This window comes from Anolis carolinensis, chromosome 1, assembly GCF_035594765.1.
Source record: "Anolis carolinensis isolate JA03-04 chromosome 1, rAnoCar3.1.pri, whole genome shotgun sequence".
In the NCBI taxonomy this organism is placed as follows: domain Eukaryota; kingdom Metazoa; phylum Chordata; class Lepidosauria; order Squamata; family Dactyloidae; genus Anolis; species Anolis carolinensis.
The window spans coordinates 346,571,889-346,595,718 of record NC_085841.1 but is presented as its reverse complement, the minus strand read 5'-3'; the positions used below and the strand labels follow the sequence as shown (position 1 = coordinate 346,595,718).

The 23,830-nt window shown below is 37.5% G+C and overlaps 1 protein-coding gene across 3 annotated transcripts in view; it reads left to right on the top strand.

Annotated features, from left to right (window-relative positions):
• Positions 1 to 394: 394 nt before the first annotated feature.
• The window catches only part of setd3 (SET domain containing 3, actin N3(tau)-histidine methyltransferase), a 63,743-nt gene continuing 40,307 nt past the window's right edge, over positions 395 to 23,830 (top strand). The window contains exons 1-6 of one of the 3 annotated variants that reach the window (XM_062968457.1): positions 395 to 506; positions 12,373 to 12,482; positions 12,896 to 12,988; positions 14,604 to 14,752; positions 16,412 to 16,484; positions 17,047 to 17,303. In XM_062968457.1, coding sequence (XP_062824527.1) covers positions 12,380 to 12,482; positions 12,896 to 12,988; positions 14,604 to 14,752; positions 16,412 to 16,484; positions 17,047 to 17,303 — 675 coding nt within the window. In that variant the 5' untranslated portion in view covers positions 395 to 506; positions 12,373 to 12,379. Of the gene's footprint in view, positions 507 to 592; positions 833 to 12,372; positions 12,483 to 12,895; positions 12,989 to 14,603; positions 14,753 to 16,411; positions 16,485 to 17,046; positions 17,304 to 23,830 lie in introns of those variants that run through there. The other 2 variants (XM_062968456.1, XM_062968455.1) reach the window with 2 other exon arrangements.

Here is a 23,830-nt window from a genome sequence, read left to right as displayed (position 1 = left end):
AGTATTTATACCCATGCGCACAGTGGGTTCTTCCACATGCCCCGCCCCTCTTTGCGATAGGAGGAAAGAACAGGTCTTGGGACCGGATTGGCCAATCAACCAGGGTGCTAAAAGTAGAAACCAATAGCCGCCACGAAAGAGACCTGTGAGGCGGGCCTAATAGGAGGACCTGTATAAGCGATGTGTGTGCCCTGTGGGACCGACGGCGTGAGCGTGCATGTACGCATGCGCACGGTGGCGCTGTTCGCTTTTCCGCTCCACCCACTCGTCGGTCCCGCCTCTCTTTGCGAGAGGAGGGGAAATGAGCTCGGATTGCCCAGCCGTTCGGAGTGCTATCAGTGTCAGCCAATCGCAGCTACGAAGGAAGCTTCAAAAGGGGGGGGAGTGAGAGTGTGTATACGCATGCGCACGATGGCTCTGTGATTGGCGTCCGCTCTAACACCTTCTTCCTTCCCTCCTCCCGCGCGCCCCACCCCTCTTTGCGATAGGAGGGGAAAAAATAAACGGTGAGATCGGATTGGTCTGCGGTCCAGAGTGCCATAAGAGGGAACCAATCCCAGTCACGAAGGGACCCTGGGCGTTTTTGCTTGGGATACGGGCATACAGGAGGGTCCAGTAGGGACGATTGAGGGAGGGAGGGCGTGTTTGTACGCATGCGCGTGGTGGGGCTGTGGTTGGCTCCGCGGCCGCCCGCGCCGCCGCCTCTCCCCTTTTCCGCCCGGTGAGAGGATTCGCGGGGGTCGTCGACCAAAAGAGAAGGTAACGGCGGGAAGGCCCCTCCTCTCTCCCCTTGCTTCGCTGCGCACACTTCTGGATGTCATCTCAGGCAGAGGTAACTGGGCCTGGGCCACTTTCCCCACCTCACGAAAACACGCATCTGTGAGGGCCTCAAGAACCCCATCACTCATCCCCGCCCTCCCTTCACACGAGCCTTCTTTGACACGCGACTTCGTGTTCATTTGGAATAACAGCCTCATCACTAAAGGTCTCCCTCCCGCCCCTCTTTCCCTCCAATTTACAGGCCTTGCAAAATGTTGGGGGTGTCATAAGAACTCTTTATTTTTCCTAAAAATGTATTCTGGGTTAAAGGAATTTAGCATTACATATTCCCCCAAAAATGCTTTCACAACGTGGCTTGACATGTGTAAAATGTGACTTCATGAAAGAATTATTTATTTGTTGTCGAAGGCTTTCATGGCCAGAATCACTGGGTTGTGAGTTTTCCAGGCTGTATGGCCATGTTCCAGAAGCATTCTCTCCTGACGTTTCACCCACATCTATGGCAGGCATCCTCAGAGGTTGTGAGGTCTGTAGGAAAACTCTGCAAGTTGATACAAGTGTGAATGTGCAATTGGCCTGCTTGATTAGTATTGAATAACCATGCAGCTCCAAAGTTTGGCTTCTTCCTGCCTGGAGGAATCCTTTTTTGGGAGATGTTAGCTGGTCCTGATTGTTTCATGTATGAAATTCCTCAGTTTTCACACAGAGAAGTCCTTGAAATCCTCCAGCATTTGGACAGTTTTAACAGAAAGGAGGAGACCATGAAAATGAATAAAATCTGGCTATTAAATAACTCTAAAATCAGAGCAGTAAATAAAGAACACTCAGAAAACAGGGGAATTCGAAGCAGCAAGGCAATTCAGTGCTAATCAAACTGGCAAATTGCACCATTCACACTTGCCTCAAGCAGACAAGAGTTCTTTCTCCCACCCTGGACCTTCCACAGATATATAAAGCCCACTTGCATATTTTTCCAACAGACCTCACAACCTCTGAGGATGCCTGCCAAAGATGTGGATGAAATGTCAGGAGAGAATGCTTCTGGAACATGGCCATGCAGCCAGGAAAACCCACATCAACCCAATCATTTATTTGTTGACTTAGCTTTATTACTATTTTTCTTTTTGATCCCACCTTTTCCCTATAATGCAGGGATTTGTTAAGTCATGAAGTTTGCGAAAGAACTGTCCATCTTATGCTTTTCTAAGGCTGGGTCTACACTGCTATTTGAACTGTGTTATATGTTAATGTGTCAAACTCAAGGATCCAGCCCACCATGTCTTGTTATGTGGCCCTCGAGATGCTGGACTATTAATACCTGTGTTCCACATCATTCAGCATCATGATTAGAGCTGATGGAAGTTATTATTACAGCAGTAATAATAACAACAATGACAATAATAATTAATGCACAAAGACTCTGACACAAGCCAGTAAAGGTGGTCCCAGTGGTGATCAGCACAATGGGTGCAGTGCCTAAAGACCTTGGCCAGCACTTGTAAAGAATCAGCACTGACAAAATTACCATCTATCAGCTGCAAAAGGCCACCCTACTTGAATCTGCACGCATTATTCGCTGATACATCACATAGTCCTAGATACTTGGGAGGTGTCCGATGTGTGATGCAATACAAAAGTCAGCATAGGGATTTTTGGCTGTGTACTAATCTTGTTGTGTAAAAAATAATAATAAATCATAAACTTTATTTATATCCCGCCCCCTCTCCACAAGGACTCAGGGCGGCTCACAACAGAACAGAATCAAGTCACAAAACACACATAAGCAGAAACCAAAAAGACAAGACATAATATATAACCAATAAGCATAAACAAAAAAATTAAAAAACAATATCACAATAAATACACAGGTTAAAAATTGTACTGGGTTTAAAGACACATTGCACCATGGAGGCAAACCAGTTAAACATCTGGAAGGCTGCAATTTGTTCTGTTTAGTCAGGAGAGTGAGCTTTGAGTCGAGATACAACATTAGTGCATATAATGTCTGACTCTAAAATGTCCTTTAAGCATTCCCCAACCTCAGAATCACAGGTGCCGTTGAGTTGCAATTCCCATTATCCCTAGTCTGCATGGCAGATCATCAAAAGTGAAGGGAGTTGTCTCCAATAACATCTGGGGACCCAAATTGGATAAAAATTAAAACACCAACCACTATGTAAAAAATACATATACTTGGCTCTCTGTATCCACACATTCTCTGTCCGTGGATTCAATGGCCGTTTGAAAGCAACCATGAGGCTGATTTGACCCTCAAAGAAAACGAGTTTTCCACCCTTGGTGTAGACCCATATAATGCAGTGCAGTGCCATTCAAACTGAAGTATATGGATTTACACTGTCCATATAATGTACAGAAGTCCCTGTGTTACAAACATTCGACTTACAAACGACTCATAGTTAAGAAAGGGGGTGAGACAACAGGAAGTGAGAGAAATCTATCCCTTGGAAGGGAAATTCACTACTGAACAGAGTTATTATGGGGAAATGGGTCTTCACTGACTCTTTATCACCAATCCTTGTTTCCACAAAGAGCCAAAAATTTCAAAATCCAATTATCCCAGGGACAGAAAGAGGTGAAATATCACAGGGGCAGAGACAGAAAAAGCTATATATAGCATAGGGAAGGGTCAACGCCCTTTTTGGCTGGACTTACACTTTAAAAATGTACCTATTCTGACATACAAATAAATCCAACTTAAGAACAAACCTGCAGAACCTATCTTGTTCGTAACTTGGAGACTGCCTGTAGTTAAACCTCCATTATAAGGCAGTATGTATCCAGCCTAACTTAGCACCCAAAGATATATTAACCAAAACAACAATTTTGGGGAAAGCTTTTTTATTGTAGGTCTGTGAATCAGTCCTGTCTTTTTACTAGCCCTGCTGTCCAGTTCTTTGCTACAGTATTTCTCAGCTCCATGGCTCTTCATCTGCTTGCTTGTGTCCTTTCCCCTCTCAATAAAATCACATCCCATAAATTCATGGTTTGCTTTGTGATTTATTATGACTGTATATGTTAGCCTTTAGAGCCTCCAGTGCAGTTTGTCATAAACTAGCCTAACACAGTGTTAGTGTGAAGCCCCCATTCTTCTTTTCTGTCCTACATTCTTAGGATGCATTTATACTGTAATATTCATACAGTTTGACACCACTTTAACTGCCCTGGCTCAATACTAAGGAATAATGGAAGTTGTAGTTTTATACTGTGTTAAACTCTCTGCCAAAGAGTTTAGGTGCCTTATCAAACTACAAATCCCAGGATTCCATAGCCGTGAACCATGACAGATAAAGTCAGGTTGCATTAGTTCTGCAGTGTAGATACACACTTTGCCTCACTTTGTTAATTAATCTCTCCCATGGATTCCCTGTCAGTTTCAGTATACGCTTTCCTGACTATCATAATTAGTTGTTGCATTGCCCCTTTTATGCTTTTATTTAGTTAAATGCGCCCTCACACTAATACTTCTATACCAGTTTTAAGACTTTTGATTTCCCTTTTTGTTGTCTGCACCCTGTAGTTTCTTGGCAAGTGACAGTGAAATCCTATGAATGTTTATTCAGTCCTCTGTTTCTGTCACAAGCATATTGACAGTCCATGTCCCTTTCTTTTGGGTTTTTTTAAAAAATAATAATGCTGAGTGCAATTGTTCACTAGAATCTTGTCTTACACATACAGCTCTCATTCTTTCCCTGAACCGTTAGTATTTTAAGGCTCCTTTTACACTGCCAGATAAAATTATTTGCTCTGATAATCTGGATTATATAGCAGTATAGAAGAGGCCTAAATTGTAACTTTCCAGTTACATACTCTTCCAAATTATGGTTTTAGCTTTGTTTAATTTCATACTCAGTATATTTGTATTTAGTCTAAAGGTATTTTAGACTTTGTCTCTCAACTAAACTTGCATGTCCATTTTCCACTTTTAAATTACCAATAGCCAAATATGTCTTGAGGAGTGACTGCATCTGCTTCTAACGTGCATGCTCCATTTTCATTTGCTGTGTTAGCACTATAAAGAAATCATACTTTATATGTTCACATGATTTCAGTTTGTAATATGTTCATCACTTTAGTACGTATGTATGCATATACTTTTTAGGCCCCTTTAGTATATGTATGCATATACTTTTTAGGCCCCTTCCACACAGCTGTGTAAAATTCACATTGAACTGGATTATAGCAGCTTGGACTCAGATAATCTAGTTCAAAGCAAATATTATGGATTATCTGCCTTGATATTCTGGGGTATATGGCTGTGTGGAAGAGCCCCCGGGGCCCTTCCACACAACCCTATATCCCAGAATATCAAGGCAAAAAATCCCACATTATCTGAGTGTGGACTCAAATAACCCAGTTCAAAGCAGATATTGTGGGATTTTCTGCCTTGATAGTCTGGGGTATATGGCTGTGTGGAAGAGCCCCCAGATGCTATGATCTTGGGCACTAGAGTGATAGTCACCAAACTAATATAAACCCACAAGTACAATGATATGCACTAGTAAATGGTCAATAAACAGATATAATGTTCCATACATCAAAATGGATATATAACTGAACAATGTTTGCCCTATACATAAATTTTCATTTGTTAAATCAATCCGTTGAAACTGAAGAGCATGTAGAACACACACACACACACGACCGGTTTCGACTTAGTCTTCTTCAGGTGTGTTTATAATTGTACATTCACATGAAACACACTTTACATTCTTCTCTCAAGTTTATCTTTTTTCAAAGGTGGGTTAGTGTCTTTGAATTTATGTATTTATATGATACCCTGCTGACTCTTTGTTAATTCTTATAGTGAGTATAGTTTGGTGTGTAACCAGGAACCCATTTACTTAATAACACTAGAGTGATAGAGACATTGCATGCCTGTGCTGGCGATGGTAGAGTAGTATCTTAACTGTAGTGTATTTTTTTAAACTTTTGTAATAGATGGTTTTCTAACATTTTGTAAAATCTCAATTCTATTATTTTTTTTAAATTCAGCTGAGTAGACCTCTACTTAAGTATTCTCAAAGAATGGCAATGTGAGCAGAAAAAAGATGGGCAAGCTGCTCTATTATTATGCCTTAGTGTTCCTTTTTAGTAAAATGGTGGCTATCTTAATTCATTGAATTCTTAAAGTTTTTTCTTGTTCCATATCCTTTATAGTGCTTATAATAATGTAATAATGTAAGGATTTGCTTTTGTGGAAGTTTTTTTTAATTAGATTAGCTGTAGGAATCCTTTATGTGAAAGTTTTGAATTATAAAAGTTTTTCCATAGTGGACAATATGTTTTATGTTAGGGTCTTACTTTGTGTTCTGGTATCAGAGTCATTGTCTGGGAAAATGTCAAAAGGCTTCTATTTGGCGGTTTTGCTTGTGTTAACATGTGTTTATTTAGCAATTGTAAACTATTGTAAAAGACAGAACAACAGAACCCTAACAAACAAGTGCTGTCTCAAAATGAAAAGATGGTTCACATTTTCTTCCTCCAAGTTCACTTGTGATCTCTTTATGTCTGAAAACTAGAAATGTGTGGTTGATTTTATGCAATTTTTACAGATAGTATGCTCATTTCATTTAGCTGATACTCTAGCTTTTGTAGATATGTTCTTCTGTTTTATGAAGTGTATGCCATCAAAATCTTAATTGATTCTAATGGCCATAGATAAATGAGAAAAACTACATGCAGTATAAAAAAACCTGTCAGATATCAAGTTTACACTTGCAGTCAATTCAGTAAGATAGCATACATTTTGTACAATCTTGATAAGATAGAAGTTGTTTTTCTGGGAGTTGACAAGAACTTTGCTATGCAAAGTTCCTAAAACTTAATTTTGACTCCTTTGTTAAAAGAGAATTCACCAGGAAAACTGTTATCCAAAATGCTGCTGTTACAACTCATGCTATCAGAATTCCTCTTAAATCAGAATACCTAGTTTAATCAGTGTGTAGTAGACAGCCATTCAGTTTATGAAAGGAAGCTGAGGGAGTAGCTTCACTATCAGTTACATCAGCCAAAGTACTAATTTGAGGATGTTGCAAAACGTATCGGCTGATGTTGGTGTTCTTAAGTTCTTTCTTCTTGCCAAGCTTACTTGCTTCTCAGAAATATCCTTTTGACCACAACTGACAGGATGGCCTTCTGGACCAATAGTTAAGGAGGTATAGTTTCAAGACATGGACCATATTGGAAGTTAAACCTTTTGTTGTCTCTTCCTTGTATACTTGATCTTTGGGGGATTACAGGACTCATCTTGCTAAGTAAAAGAATCATAGGGTTCAAAGCGCAACTTGTCTTAGATACTAATTTCCGCACTCAGCCAAAACTCCAAAATATTTAGCCTTGCTTTCTGCATATTTTTTCTGCTGAAGTTATTGTGCTGTGACAAGCCAGAGATCCATGGAAATTCTGGCTTGTCATGAATAAGCAGGTGGTGGTGCATGCTGCTTGATCACTCTTGCTTAGGGTAGGCTGAACAAAGCATGGAGCTTCACCCTACAGTTGGTTTGTTATGTCTCACAGCTGGCAGCTACCCTTCACTGGTTTATCCCTTCCCAACAAAATAAAGACATTTGTTTAGCTGCTCTGATTGCAAGCTGCAGCACACTACATGTTCATGACAAGCCAGGGTTTCTGCAGATCCGTAGCTGGTTCTGTTGTACAAGTGTGACAAGCGTGTTTTTAAGTGGTGTTTTGAAGAAGCATTTTTATCTTTATAAAATTACAACCTTGTTTGAATCTTATATTCAATAAATGATTAACTTGATAGGAGTTTGGACTTTGAAAGCAATTAAAAGGGATTTGGAAAGGATTTGACAGGCTGTATTCAGAGTACTTAGAAAGGTTACAAATATTTATTCTTGAGTGTTTTTTCCAAACAGGCTCTATTTAACTTCAATCTTGGTAGTGGTAAAATTTAGGGGTTTTTTTCCAAGTCCAGCTACAGGCTGCCTAGGGATAATGATAGTCACAGTTCATCACATCCTATGCAGCAAGTTTGAGAAGCCTCTTTAAAAGGCTTTTAAATGCAGATATGACTTTGAGTTCTTATCACAATGGCTCTGTTATAATATATGTCCTTAATAAATAAAGAGCTGGAGCAGATTTAGACAATTTAAACATAAGCATATATAACATCAACTATTGTATCTGTCAGCAGTTTTCCCAAGTTCTACACATGGATACTGTTTGCATCTCGCAAAGATGACAAGTTCAGAAGGATTGCAGGGATGGTGCAATTGAAATTTGCTGAGAGCTACTGGAAAAGCACCAGTGTTGAACACCATGTGCTTGTTTCCCAGTGTATATGCAGGTTCAGGTTTACAATACAATAAGCAGCTAAGTAAGACATTTGGATTCAGGTTGTGTAAAACTTAAGTGGTAACTAAATACATCTGTTCTTATTGTTAGAGACACAAGTTAGAATATACATATGCTAAGGAAATACATTAATTTTGAATTGTTGAAGCTGGATTTCAGTTCAAATTCCAGTTAATCCCCTCTATGTGGCTTAGACTTTTATGGATTTGATGTTAAAATGTTTTCTCTAAGAATCTGAGTTTCCAGAGTGACTCTATGGTCAACTTTCTCTAGCCATGCTGGAAGACATAGAGATTTCTAGAAAGGTGGTCTCTCAGATTTTTTAAAAAGCAATTTCTTTATTTGCAGTTTTTTGCTCTCATGGGAACCTGTGCCCCTGACTCTAGCAAATGTAGAGGACTGGCTACAATATATTAGCCTGTATTGATTGAATTCACATTGGTTTAAATCAGTTATTTAAATCTGATTTTCCCCCTGCAGTAAAAAGCAGTTCATCTTGTTAAATTCCTATACAACAGAGAGTATTGTCCCATTGCAGGGTAAAATTTCATTCCTTTGTGCTGTAACAACTTTTGCAATCCAGTGAAATTTGCTCTTGCACCTTGTATTCAGACCTACAGCATTTGGGTCTTTGGTTTTGTAATTCCTTGAGACTTTAAAAATGACAACTAGATGTATGTTAACTAATTTAGTTCTTGTGCCATAGGTATTTGGCTGCAAGCCCAACACCTTGTGCTCTTCTATAACTAAGCCTGGATATTTGTCACATGTGTATGCATGTTCCTTCAATTTTTCAGCAACCTTATGAATTTCACATGCAAGAAATACTCAGAGATGATTTGCCATTGCTTTCCTCTGAAATATAGCCTACAGAACCTGATTTTCCCTGACAATCTCCCATCCAAGCATTAATCAGGTCAGGCGCTCCTTAGCTTCCAAGATCAGAGAAGATCTGATGTCTTCAGAGTCTTTAGGTCCATTTTCATCTGCATACCATTCCTGTATTTTGGAGTATTCCCCAACTTTTCTTATTCCATGTTAAAGCCATTCATGCACATCGTTGTGCATATCCATTACTTGCGTAATTTAAACACCATGTTCTCAGGCTGCCTTCAAACCCCATTAAGTAGTCAGTGTAAATGTGCCCTTTCTTTTCCTTTCTTTTCAACATTGCAAACCAGAGTTTGGTAATAACAAGTTAAAATAGTGTATTAAAGAAGAAAAGGTGATGAAAGGAGTCTTATGGTTGCTTTACAACTAATTGATTTTTGTGGGTTACGATCCATCTCCTCATATGCCCTAATGGAGTAAAGTATTCCCACCTCAGATGCAAAATGTACTGATGATGAACAGTTGTGTGGGTGGAATCAGATGGAAAAAGAATGCAGAAAAGTACAATTGCATATTGGTCATATACCTTCAAAGACTTTAGCAAAATTTTCTAGCATATTTAGGCTAATGCACAAATTTCCTAGTTTGCTAATTGTCTATCAGGGAAGTTGATTTTTTGAAGATTAAGTTTTATTTCAAAGAATCTTAGTTTTTAATGTACTATATTTTCTTGTACACAATTTGGCCTCTGAGTTTTATACTGAAACTTAGTAATCTGGCTATAACTTGAGTATGATTATTATTAACTGATTTGCATTAATTGATAATATATATATGGCTGGAGTTACACTTAAAAAATCTGTTCCAACTTACATACAAATTCAACTTAAGAACAAACCAACAAAACCTAACTTGTTCATAACTTGGGGACTGCCTGTATTTCACATTTACAAATGTATTATTGGATCATTATTATTTGCACATATTTTTCTGAGGAAATTCAATGACTGAATTTTTCATTAGACATAGCATGGGCCTTTCAGACAGGTGCAGAAGGTTTCTTTCCTCTGGCATTATAAAGCCAAGTAACTGACATATTGTATGTATACAGTCAGGCCCCAAGTTACGAGTTTGTAACTAGGATTTCCTGTATCTGTTAGACATTAAGACTGATGGGGAGGAATGAGAGACATAGCTGCTTGTTCAAATTTTTATTTAAAGGGTAAGGTTTTCTGCAGATGGCCACTTTTAAAACAATTAACAGTTTATGTTTGCATAGCCCACCATGATATCTTACATTTTTTGTTTTCTCTTTTCTCAATAATATGTTTTTTAAAAGTAGTATTCCTGAAGTATCTATAGTGAATATTTATTTCTGCTAGTTCTTAGTCAAGGTAGATTTTGCCCCCATCCCACCCTAATAATAGCTCAAATTAGGAAAAATAGCTTCCTGCACTTAGAATATAGAATATCAGGAGGAAGGTTAGTCTGAACTCTGTTATTAGGTATGCCAGTTTTCTATATGTCTAGAGATTTTACATAGATTTATAGATTCATGGAGTTGGAAGCGGCCATCCAGTCCAATCTCCTGTGATGTGAAGCACCTTCAACAGATGCCCATCTAGCCTCTGCTTAAAAACCTCCAGAGAAGGGGACTTCCCACATTCCGAGGCAGCATATTCTACTATTCAGCAGTTCTTGCCATCATGAAGTTCTTCCTAATGTTTAGTTGGAATGAATCCCTTTTCCTGCATTTTGAATTATTGCTCCATGTCTTAGTCTTTAGAGCAGCAGAAAACAAGCTTACCCCCTCCTCAATATGACATCCTCTCAAATCCCATGTTGGTATATATATTTAAGTAGCCCCAGAAAAGTTTATCACCTGGCAAAGGAACCCTTGTAATTTCTGATCTGAAGTAAGTACAATTGGATTTAATTGGGCTTGTTACCAGTCGCCAGAGCATAGAGGTGCAGCCTCAATATTTGCTAGTCAAAGTATTGATTTTTTTTCTGACTACAGATCAAGAATAAATGGCACAATTTTTATTAATCATAAAACATTTTCTAACTACAACCTCAACTTCTGTTGGAAACATATTTGCCCTTTAATTTGTTTGTAAAGTGCCATTTACATGGATAGCTCTGTATAGATGACAGTGAAATTATATGTATTCTCTTATAATATCCTAATATTCTAACTTTTGCATTTCAATAACTTAAATCCTTTTTAGCTGTGCTGTAATTATTTTCTTTGTTTTGCTTTTCTGATGTCTCTGAGATATTATATTTGCATAAATACCGTGAGTTGTACATCAGTTCAGCTTTAGAGTAAAACACATTTTGCCTAATATTAACATAATATATCTTTGCAGTCACACTGTAATAAATAAAGGTGCAGAATCATACATGGGCAAACATTTATTTGCTGCAAAAATATTTATTCATTGCAAATGAGTGCCTTTTGGGGGAAGGTACTGAATGCACATTTTTGTTCACTAAAGGTGGTGTGTGGGAGGGAAGAAAATATATTTGTATCTCATTAAGGAGAGATTTTTGGTGGAACAGAAGTTCAAAGCTAAACACAACACAAGAACTTTGCCTGTGACAGCGAGTGGGAGATTGGTTAAACTCTTGCTTCTTTGTGCCAAGTTTGCTACATTCTCTATTTTTGGATATGTACTTTAGGTGCATGTACCCAAACACATTTGTCACCATTAATAGTTTCTTCTTTAGAGAACTCTGTAGTTTTCCAAGATAAAGCACTTTAAGTGCTCGTTGCTTGTTCAGGTAGGCGTTACTTTTCCTAACTCATTGTCTCAGCCCTTAATGTGTGAATTTAAAATCTATTGAAATCAATCAATTTTCAGAGTTAATAGTAGACAAGTTTACTGTTTCTGCAATAATACATTTGTAGTTGAATGTTGTAATGCTGCTGCTTATTCCTCTACTGCTAAAGAGTATCTGTTTTTATGAGGATGAAGCCCAACTTCATTTATGCATATATTTATGCTAGCCAAATGTGTGCTATGTGCAGTTCTGCCCATAATAGCTATCAGTGCTTTGCACTTTAATTTTATGCATTACTGATGTGGTTTAAAACAGTTATTCTAGAACAGTGGTCCTCAAATTTTAATACTCCAGGTGTTTTAGACTTCTGCTGTCAGCATTTGAAATCATTGGTGGTCTGGGCTTCTGGGACATGAAACCCATAATATTTGAAGGAATAATGTCTGTGAATCACTGTTCAAAAGTATTATTTTTTCCTAAGAAGTCTTCACATTATTTGTTTATCTACCATTATTTCCCCCCTCTCAAGTGATACAGTGCGTTGGCATCCGTGGTTAAAGTGAATTTGATAAGTAACTATTTAAAAAGAAAGCATAGATTTTAACAGGCAATCTCTGTTTATTTTGCTAACTGTTGAAGTTCAAAGATGGGGAAGAAAAGCAGAGTGAAAACTCAGAAGTCAGGCACTGGAGCCACCGCTGCAGTCTCTCCAAAAGAAATGCTGAATTTGATTAGTGAATTATTGCAGAGTAAGTATATTAACCCAAACTGCTGGGATGGGGATAGCAAATAAGAAATGAATATGCTAAAGTAATATCATTCGACCACTCCACCTATTTTTGTAGGTCCAGCTTCTACTAACTCCAGTAGAGAGGCCCAAGTAAGCCATCATTTTAAATTTAAAACACTGTATGCAAGTAATATGTGTCTTGTTTTAGAGTGGAATTGCGTTGTTATGTTTGCACTCCCATCAAATTTAGTTTGTGGCTTAGACCAAATGAAGTTCAACCATTGCCACCACTTCCAATATATCCTACCCAATAATGAAATTTTTCTAATGACATTTAACCTATAAATCTGTGCCTGATGCTCTCTTATAACTTAAGAGGAGGAAGAAAGCACAATTGTAGTGAACAAAAGATTTCATTCTTTATTCTTCAAGAATGCAGCAGTCCAACTCCAGGTCCTGGAAAAGAGTGGGAAGAATATCAGCAAATTCGAGCTCTTGTTGAAAGAATTCGCAAAAAACAAAAAGGTAAGCAAAAAAAAAAAAAGAATTTTTCTGGCAGAAATAATACTGGCTAAATATGATGTTTTCAACTCATACTTACTATATTTTAAAACATAGAATGGCTAACATTAAGGTTTTTAAAAAATGTCTAGAAAGCTTGCAGTTGTTCAGCAGTTCATATTTTAATTTGCTTATGAATTATAGAATTAATATGGAATTTTCACATTTTATAACAATGTAAAGTGAGAACTTTAGTAAATTGGTGTTCTGTTTCTATAGACAATCTTGATTGGATTTTATTTTGATTTTTTCCTTCCTCTGATTTGGGGCATAACAATTTTAAAAAATCTAATCAGAATGTATTTTGAGTGTGGGGAATTATAATTGCAAAATGGCTCATGTGGGAAGAAATAAACTTTTAGTTTATATGGTGAAAAACAATTCTTATATTGGTCACTGATGAATTCCACAAACATATTTTCTGAAGAAGTACGAACGGCCTAGCGTTGCTGCTCTAGAGAGTTTTTTCCAATGTATATAAGGAATTATAAATTAGGAAAACAGTACAGTGAAATAATATTGGTAATAAAATATATATTTTCAACATACTGTATTACAGTAATATACAGTTCCAATGAGCAATTCTCATTTTGAAACTTTTCTGATAATGTAACCTGTTAGTTTCATTGTGTTGTCGAAGGCTTTCATGGCCGGAATCACAGGGTTGTTATGTGTTTTCCGGGCTGTATGACCATGTTCCAGAAGCATTCTCTCCTGATGTTTTGCCCACATCTATGGCAGGCATCCTCAGAGTTTGTGAGATATAGTGGAAAAAACTAAGCAGGGAAGGTCCAGGGGTGGGAGGCCAGTGTGAATGTTTTAATTAATCACCTTGATTGGCATTAATTGCCTTGCCAGATTCATTTCCTGGCTTCTTCTAATTAATCAAGGTGATTAATTAAAACATTCACACTGGCCTCCAACAGACAAGAGTTCCTTCTTTCACCCTAGACCTCTCACCCTCGACTTTCCATGTAAACCTTCCCTGCTTAGTTTTTTCCACTATACCTCACAACCTCTGAGGATGCCTGCTATAGATGTGGGTGAAACATCAGGAGAGAATGCTTCTGGAACATGGCCATACAGCCCGGAAAACACACAACAACCCTGTCAATTCCATTGTTTATTCACTTTGCCATTGCTTTGTAAGATTGTTCTAGATCTACATAAAGGTTGGACTATGGTGTTATTATATCCTTAGTGGAATATCAATATATGAGACTTCCAGCACCCTGCCACAGATGTCAATGAATTTCAAGATTACAAGGAAATACTAAATTGACACAGATTCAGATAGGACATTATAGGTAGTTAGTATTTTACTTTCTGATATATAAAGCGAAAAGTCACAGAAGTGTGTGGAGTTTGAGAGTTGCATGGACTCACTTCTTATGAAGACCGTTGTATTTTAGTTTAAAAACTAATGCTTTTGGGTTAAGTGAAATTGCCATAGACACATTCTACATTGCATTTTTCAAGAGGACAGCAGAGACCAAATAATTATGAATACTGTTTGTATACTAAGTAGTATAGATGATTCACCATGTTGGTTTCTCTCTGTCATTAAATATGTACTTAGGTTTGTCTGTTGTATTTGATGGTAAAAGAGAAGATTATTTCACTGAACTAATTAAGTGGGCCAGAGAGAATGGTGCATACACAGAGGGTTTTGAAGTGGCTAACTTTGGAGATGAAGGCTTTGGTTTGAGAGCCACAAGAGAAATAAAAGTGAGTATAACATAACTTTGCTAACAATATTGAGAATGTAAAAAAGATGCTAATTTTAAAAATGGAAATCATGCCGTCTTGGATAGCTTAGTAGAGATTCTGTCAGAGTCTGGAGTTCAGTAAAAGAAACATGACACCCCAACCTAAATGCAATTTTTGATTGGAAAAAAAATCTGGAAGGTGCAGTTCTACACTCTGACATCCTTTCTGTCTTTCTAAAACAGCAGATCACTCCCCTCACCCAAATTGTCTAAAAGTAACTCCCAGTTCCTAGAATGTTACTTCTAAGTACTCAAAAATTGCAGTAGAATTGCAAAGAGCTGATGATGGCCTCCCAACAATCCATGCTTGTTCACCTGACTTCACCTGTTTCTCTGTTTTGGGAAATAAAAACTTTGTATGCAACTGGGCTTTCTGTCCCATTGTTTTTATCCAAACCCTGACAGTGGTCCAGAACAGGGTGTTTTGTTTGTTTTTGTAGATGAACAGGTTTGTCTAAAGGGCTGGCTTTGTAAGATCACAACATTCTGATTATTTCTTGAGGAGTGCAAAAATAGGGTGCAGTGTCTCGGTTTGGTGTTCTCTCTGGTCTTCTCATCTTCTTCCAATTATTATGTTTTGGTCAAGGCACTTTATTAATTTATTACATTTATATTTCACTTTCCTTTTCAAGAACACCAAGTGTCTTATAGAAAATTACTACCTTTTTTCTCTTCCTGGCCAGAGCTAATGTAGTTTCTTTCAGTGAATTGCTGCTTTCTTCAGAGCTTCAAATCACACCGTATTCGTCTTGTGTTTTGTGTCTGTGTTATTCAGAAACACTGACATCGTGCCCTACAAACACTGTACACTTCTGTAACTTCAGATAATAATCTGGAAGGAAACATGTAAACTCCAAATTTTAGTATTATTATATTGCCATGAGAATTATTGCATAAACTGTATTAAGGTGAATTTTAAATTTTTGTTTCTTACTACTGTTTTAGTAAACAATTTAGGAGCTTCGTTATTATTTTGTCTTGCTCTTTAGAATGTAATCTTGTTTATTTTTACTTAAAATGTGTGTGTTGTGATTTGAAGTTAAAGGGTCAGCCATCCACTTTCAGTAGTTCAGCCTTCTCTTCGTCCCTCTGTTCCTACCACTAGAAAGCTGTTGAAGAAAAAAACCCAGATCTAATCTGTTGCCTGTTGCGTCCTGCACTGCTTCCCAGTTGGAAAGCACAGTATGATGTCCATTCCAGTGGCCATTGCCTTCTGCTTTCTTGTCACTTCGAGAAAAGGACAAGAAGAAAGGATGACCATGTGTTTAAGAATTCTGTTGCCTTTCCTGGCTAGCAAGTAAAATATGTGGTCCTTGAACAGCTGCTAGCTGGGATTGGATGTCATTGTTTGAAACCACATGGCCATTGTTTAAATTTGCCCATAGTCTAAAGGCAAAAGAGACAAACACAGCCAGTTTTGACTAAGATACTTATGAGATAGAAAATACATATGAAAATAATGGCTACTTGTCAGGCAGATGGTGCTTCCAAAGGCTGGTTTACGACAGGAATAAAATTTACATGTGCTATCTGTTTACTCAACTTACAGAATCAAAATTGGAAGAGACCACAAGTCCAACCCACTAAAATACTATTGAACTTTTCTGTTGCTTTTTAGGGAGAAGAACTCTTTCTCTGGGTTCCCAGAAAGATGCTAATGACTGTTGAGTCAGCTAAAAATTCAGTCTTGGGTAAGAGGAGCTTGCAAGTGTGTTTCCAGATATTCCTACATATTGAGAGGATGATACTGAATCATCAAGTAGAATTGACTATTATATGTTGGGTAAATGGTAAATCTAGATTTCTGAAACTCTTTTCATTTCCAACTGTGGAAGAGGGAACAAACTAATACCTTAAATTTTACTTTTCTATTACTTCACATCTTTTCATCTCTTAAGATTGCCACTGTAGAAATGAATTTGATTTATGTACATCCCCATCTATTCATACTAAATCCTATGAATCCCATGCTCCATGCACAAATCACAATAATAACTATGGGGAATTAGTCCAGAGTGCTGAATTATAGAAATGTTACAAAAATAAAGCACTTTTTGTAAAAGATTTTGGCAGTGTCCTGTAAATTTTAAACAAGTTGTAGGAAGATGAAAATTGAAATTTTGTACATGTTACTGCAAGACTAACTTTTTTTGGTTTGAGATTTGTTTTCTTTTTGAAAAATGATAATTTCATTTGTATTTAGTTTTGCTGTTTTGGCGAAACTGAGATTTTCTTATGGGTTGTTTCATTTAGGATCCTTGTATTCTCAAGACCGAATTCTCCAAGCCATGGGCAACATTACACTAGCATTCCACCTACTTTGTGAACGATGCAACCCCAGTTCATTCTGGCTGCCTTACATCCAGACTCTCCCAAGTGAATACAATACTCCTCTTTATTTTGAAGAAGAAGAGGTTCAGTATCTTCAATCAACTCAGGCCATACTTGATGTATTCAGCCAGTATAAAAACACTGCTCGACAATATGCTTATTTCTACAAAGTTATTCAGGTAAGAGTCTAGAAGCTGTGTTATATATGATTCATAGGGACATCAAACTTTTTCAGCAGCCTAAATTTCTAGAAGGACTGAGGTCCAGCAAAAATGGTTCTGAGGGGTTATTCCCTTTGTAGGTGGAATATGTTCAGCTTCTTGTCATATGTTTTATATGAAGTGGCCTAGATGAGACCTTGAAAGCATAATTTTCACTTCTTAAATACATAGGGTTCCTGGTTGGTACATGAACGTACTGGAGTACACCATAGCCACTAGTTCAGAGGTTTAATTTAAGGATTTTTGAAATACTTGAGTTCTGCAAGTTTGTGTTTTGTCATGTTGATAGTATGGGGAGAAGATCTAGAATGTTATGGAAAGAGGAAGTTTGTGCCTGCACATTAACCTGTCAGAATTCCATTGGTAGCTTTTCTGTCTTTGGTGACAGAAGGTCAGGCATGTTAAACTGTGGTATTTATTAGAAATGTGCAAACATTTTGAAGTTTTTTAATTCGTAAGAAAATTAATTAAATCTGTACATCCAAAGCAATATTCAACACGCGGGCGTGGCCTGTGCCAAAATCTTTCAAATCAAAACTTACCCAATACATTTTTGTTTGTATTTTGTAAATCTCTGAAAGCTCCCTCCCAAAGTCTTAGCAAGCAAGAAAACCAAAGCCAAAAATGCTTGCCATTAGGAAAGGGAAAGGAGTGAGAAAGCAGAGTTCCCTGAGAAGAAGCACAAAACTCTGGGAAATAACGTTTGGGAAGACGAGGAGCCCTATGCCAGAAAATGCAAAAGGCCCTGCCCTAAACTACATTTCCAGACTGCATCAACATCAGTAAGCCCCAATCAAGATAGGGGGAGAGAGATTTGCCCCTTCATAGCCAGCCAGAGTTCCATTAAATTGGTGGTTAATATGATTTTTGTTCCTGGTTTGTAAATGCCATTTTCTAATTGATTCTATCATAAAAACAAGGGGAAAGTTTATTACACTGCAAAAACTTTGTCTTTGCCGGGAGGACATGGTGCTATAGCACAATAGTTTTTCAATGACTATTTCATCATCGAGTCTCAACCAATTCAACATAGTTTGTGCCACACAAACAAAGTTTCTGGAGTAGAAAAACTACTTTCAAAGTAAGGACTACACCATTAAACAGGAATAGTACTTTCAAACTAGGAACATATTTTCTTTATTATTAAAAATGTTGATTATAAAAACTTGGAAAATTTCCCCCAAACTTAGTGGATAAGTGAAACATTCTGAAATTTGATGGGCCAGCAGTGGTAAATGTGTTTTACCATTGTAGCAAGTTTCACCCCAATAGCTGTAAAAATGAGGGAGAAAGGAACCCCTGAAGTTTCCCCAATTATAATTATGCACAATTACTATAAAGAAAAAGTAATGAAATTTTGTTGCTTTCATTATAATGAATTTTTCACTAACAATACTTTAAAAACACTTTAGAAACGAAGCGCCAGTATGCCCCCTGCCCCCATTTTGACTTTTGAAACATTTTTAAATCACTTGCACATGCCTAGTATTTATGGCTAGAGGTTAATATGCTTGTGTTCTTGCTTTTGTTCCAACACATACCTCTGCAATCTTTGTTTGCAGAGGTAAAATGTCTTAGGTGTTGTTGCCATCAGTCCTGAGAGTATATTTCAAAAATGGGAGCTTTCAGGGAAAAAGAGTCTTGTAGCTGTTTCCCAGCTTCACTGGTCATAATACCATATCACTGCCAAAAATAGTATTGGTTAATGATAATGTTTTAACTGTTTATCGTTTTAACTGTTTTTATGTTTTTATTGTTATTGTTGGTTTCTACTGGTATTGAATTTTTGCCAGAGTTGTAAGCCGCCTTGAGTCCCTTCGGGTGAGAAAGGCAGGGTAGAAATGAAGTAAATAAAAAAGTCAATATATTGGTCTCTTGTAGCACGTTATCATCCATTCTTAAATCACTGCCTTGTCATTTCTCCTCCCCATTGTACCTAGTGTATGGTATGACAACTGAATAATCAAGGCATTATATTGTTGGTATTAGAAAATAAATCCTGTGTGCTATTAGGCTTCAGGTTTTTTTTAAAAAAATGGAACAACTTCTTGTTATTGAGCCATTATCAATGCTTTATTACAAAAAATTATTTCAGTATAGAGATGGGTGTATTTTATAACAACAGTGTTTCAATTATTTCTATTTAATGGGGCAGAATCTCAGTTGAAACATAATCTACTTCCTGCCTCTGTTTATTGAATTGTAATGTCTATTTACAATTATTTAGAACTTTTTAATATTTTAAAATGAAAGTTTTGTACGTTGTGTTATAAAAGTAGGTTAGCCAAAATAGTCCCTGGTTGCCTTTAAAGCTACGTGAGATTTGAAAGAAAAAACAGGATATGAAAAATTGCAATACAGTACTAAGTTTCCATAGTATCAGTGATCTCCTGAGCATAGTCCCTTCCTTCATTTCAAGTTTTCTGTTTATACAAAGACTGTCTTGTTTTGTGCTTTAGAAGTCTAGGTTGCTCTAAAGTCCCAGTATTATCACTTCATGGTATTTGTAATTTGGGTAGTTCAAATAATTTTTGGTGAAATCTAATCTCTTTGCAATAGAACTGTAAAGGATTGGAAGATTTGTATGTCTTATTTTGGAACAGAAGGTGCTATAATAATTAGATGCCAATGTCACAGATAAGTTCCAGCCTTGAAAAAAGAAAACTGGCAGCACAAAGCATCTAGTTTTGCTTTAACTGTTTCGTTAACCAACCTTTATGCTTGCCATATGTTATCTTAATACTAAGTCCGTAAAGTGTACCACTAAATGGCTTGCTATCTAGACTATAACTTGTATATAATGCTGGTCTTCAAGAGGAGACAAGTGTGATTATCAATTTACAATAATTCTTGAATGGCAAATGTTTCTGATGAATGATGTGTCTATGCGTTCTTTAAGAGGAACATTTTTAAATGTTGCATCTGAAATCATTTTATATGAAAGTAGTGTTCTGCCCTATTTAAATTGCTGAAATGTTGTTTATCTCAAACTTTGGAAACCAGGTAAGGTTCAGCCAATTGAGCTGTTTAAACAAAAGTTGGATGGCCATCTGTCAGGGGCAGTTTGGCTGTAGATTTCTTCATCGGCAGGGGATTAGCAGTGCGTGAATTCTATGGCAATGTATGGATACTCTGATCTGGATGTTTCTGATTTTGGTATTTAATCATATATCTTTACAATTGAGAATCCTATCTGCTTCCTCATTGCTGCCTTTCCAAGTCTTAGGCTTCTTCTGATTTTATGACTAACGCATCTGTTTTGATTAATGAATAAAGATTTTGTTTAACCCTTTCATTGGTTTTGCCACACATTAAAATTAGGTAAATCATTGTGTCTGTTGTTTTGTCATCTTAATATTCATCTATAGCCTGCTTTTGCACTATCTTACTTTACTTTGATCGGTCATTGTTTTTATTTATTTGCTTTATTTATTTACTTCATTTTTATTCTGCCTTTCTCCCAATATAGGCTCAAGATTGTTCTGAAACTTTTCTATTTTCCATTAATAACATGGTGTTACCTGCATCTCTTAAATAGTTGATGTTCCATTATCCAGGTTTTTGTCTCTTTTTTCTATTCTAATCCTATGTTCTGCTTATAAATTAAACATTTAGGATGATAAAATGCTGCCTTTTCTGACCCACTTGTCAATTTGAAGCCATTCAATTTTTCAGATTGAACACTATCTTCTTGTCCTGAATATAGGTTATAGATCAAGATTTTGACACACCAATTTCTTTCAGATTATATCATAATTTATCATGATCTTCAATCAAAGGCTTTATTTTCATCTCTGAATCACAATTTGATTTTCATCTGAAATTCTTTGGTGTGTTTCATTATCCAACATATTTTTGCAATATAGTAGGCAGTACTTCTTCTTTGAGCTCAGCTTAGGTGTTTTCCCTCCATATATGGTAGGTAAAGGTAAACGTTTTCATCTGACATTAAGTCTAATTGTGTCCGACTCTGGGGGTTGGTGCTCATCTCCATTTCTAGGCCGAAGAGTCGGTGTTGTCTGTAGACACCTCCAAGGTTATGTGGCCGGCATGACTGCATGGTGCGCCGTTACCTTTCCGCTGGAGCGGTGCCTATTGATCTACTCACATTTGCATGTTTTTGAACTGCTAGTTTGGCAGAAGCTGGGGCTAACAGCGGGAGCTTACCCGCTCCCCGGATTCAAACCGCCGACCTTTCAGTCAGCAAATTCAGCAGCTCAGCGGTTTAATCCACTGCGCCACTGGGGGCTCCCCATATATGGTATGTGGTTAGAAACCTTGAATAGGTTCAAAGGGAAGTAGCTGGATCTTTTATATTTTACTTTTCACCTACAATAAATATGTCACATTTTATTCTCACAATGGCCTTGTCAGTTTGATTAGTTCTAGAGATAATGACTGACACATGGCTGGGTTTTGAACTGCATTTCTCGTAGCCCAGCATTCTCTTCTTGCGCCACAGGATTTCTCTGCTTTAGTTAGGTTAAGAAGTAAAGTGGTTTGAGGTCTTAAAGCTGGTATTATTTTGAGACATCAGACGTATGTTTAATTAGTTTATAAAAGCAGTGGGGAAAACAACCAAATTTTAAAAGGAATAGTTACAGTATGGATATTCTGAATGCTGAGGTAGCTTCTTTCTTTTACAGTTTTTGTCAGTTGACTTTTAGTTTGGTTTGACAACTGAAAGCAGGTGTGAGGTTGCACAGACAAAAATAGTTCTTTGCGCTATGCAAAGGCCCACACTGACACCATTAAAATGCATGTACTGGTAATTTGATGCCTAGAACGTAAATAAGAACTGGGGCTGTGTCTCTTAATATGAGAAATGTGTTATTAGGCTTTTATACAAGTTTTTTTAGGAGGGCTTTCCCCCTTCTTTGTTCTGATATCTACTTTTATATATATATATATATACACACACACACACGCACACACACAGGCACACACCAGATGTGGGCATGTTACTACCATTAGGATTTTATGGATATTGAATGTGCACAGCAGAGTGAATACAGTCTGAATGTTTATTGCATAGTGCTGAATTCTTTGTGCCCTGAAATGTGGTGTGATAAGCACAAGAGGGAGCCATATAGTTTCCGGATGTTCGGAGTGATATTTTTTGCTTTTAGAGATGGATGTTTTAGTATGTTTTATAATGGAATGTACAGTGGTTTCCTGTTTTAACTTTCCCTCCTACTTCACATGTTTGCAGACGTCTTTAGAGAATTTCCTCATAGATTACTATGAAATGGTGCTGTTTAGCCCATAACACACACGCAATTCACTGTCAGCTGTATTGCTTCTCTGCAAGATTGGAGGGGGAAAGAAAGGGAACTTTGAATGACGGAAGTGCTTCATTTTCCTTTATAGTTACAAAACATTTTAGCATAAGTATTGTTTTCTAAATAATATGTCTCTGCTGTCAACTATAACATCCAAAAAATGATTCTTCCATAATTTCAGTGTCATTTGATTTGCTAACCAGGTGCAGAGCACCAAAGTGTCTCTCATTTCACAGTGCTTTTTGTTTCAAAATGCATGCATACATCTGCCAGTTACTTTTCACTTTTGCACCAAAAATATCTTCTTCAATATCTGTCCCTTCAGAGGGGACTGAATGCTGTAGTGACAAAGCCAGATCACAGTTCAAGCAGTGCCTTTCTCCTTACTGTGTGGTAAATGCAGTGTGTACCCATGTTTAATGCCATTGCCAAATCAGCAAAAAAAAAAAAAGGTTTCCTGAAATCTGAAGTGTTCTGTTAGTATCATTCATGCTGGAATGTGAAATGTGGAGACAGAAGATATGCAACACGTATTAGCCATGGTTAACTTAAATTGCAAGACTGGGATTAGACAACTATCGTAGTCTGTGAAGGACTAAAGGCCAAAACCCCTATGCCCATCAGAAGCCGGGCATTATTACAGATTCCAGTAATACCATGTCTGTGTCCCATACTTCCTCAAGGAAAAAGAGACTTCCTTTGAACCACATGGAGTTGAGAGTGGCCTAGTAAGCTGTTTGATGGTGTAATGCATCACAGGCTATCAGATGTGGGGGACCAGCGGTGTTATTTTCCTATATGCCAAAAACCAGAACTCTATGTGTGCTCATTAGCTTTTTCTTTATTGCAGTGTCTCTCAAACTGGTGTCCCCAGATGTTTTTGGCCGTCAACTCCCAGAAATCTTAACAGCTGGTAAACTGGCTGGGATTTCTGGGAGTTGTAGGCCAAAAACATCTGGGGACTCCAGGTTGAGAACCGCTGCTTTATTGCAATTTTCCCAGACACCCAGGAGCACAGGGACCATCACTTTGATTCTTCTTCATGGTCTCTGTAAAATTCACACCTATGGTACTTTCTGTGCAGTGAGCTTCAGAATCCTCTAGACCAGGGGTCCCCAAACTTTTTAAACAGTGGGCCAGTTCACAATCCTTCTGACCGTTGGAGGGCCGGTCTATAGTTGGCCACCAAGCAATAATAATAAC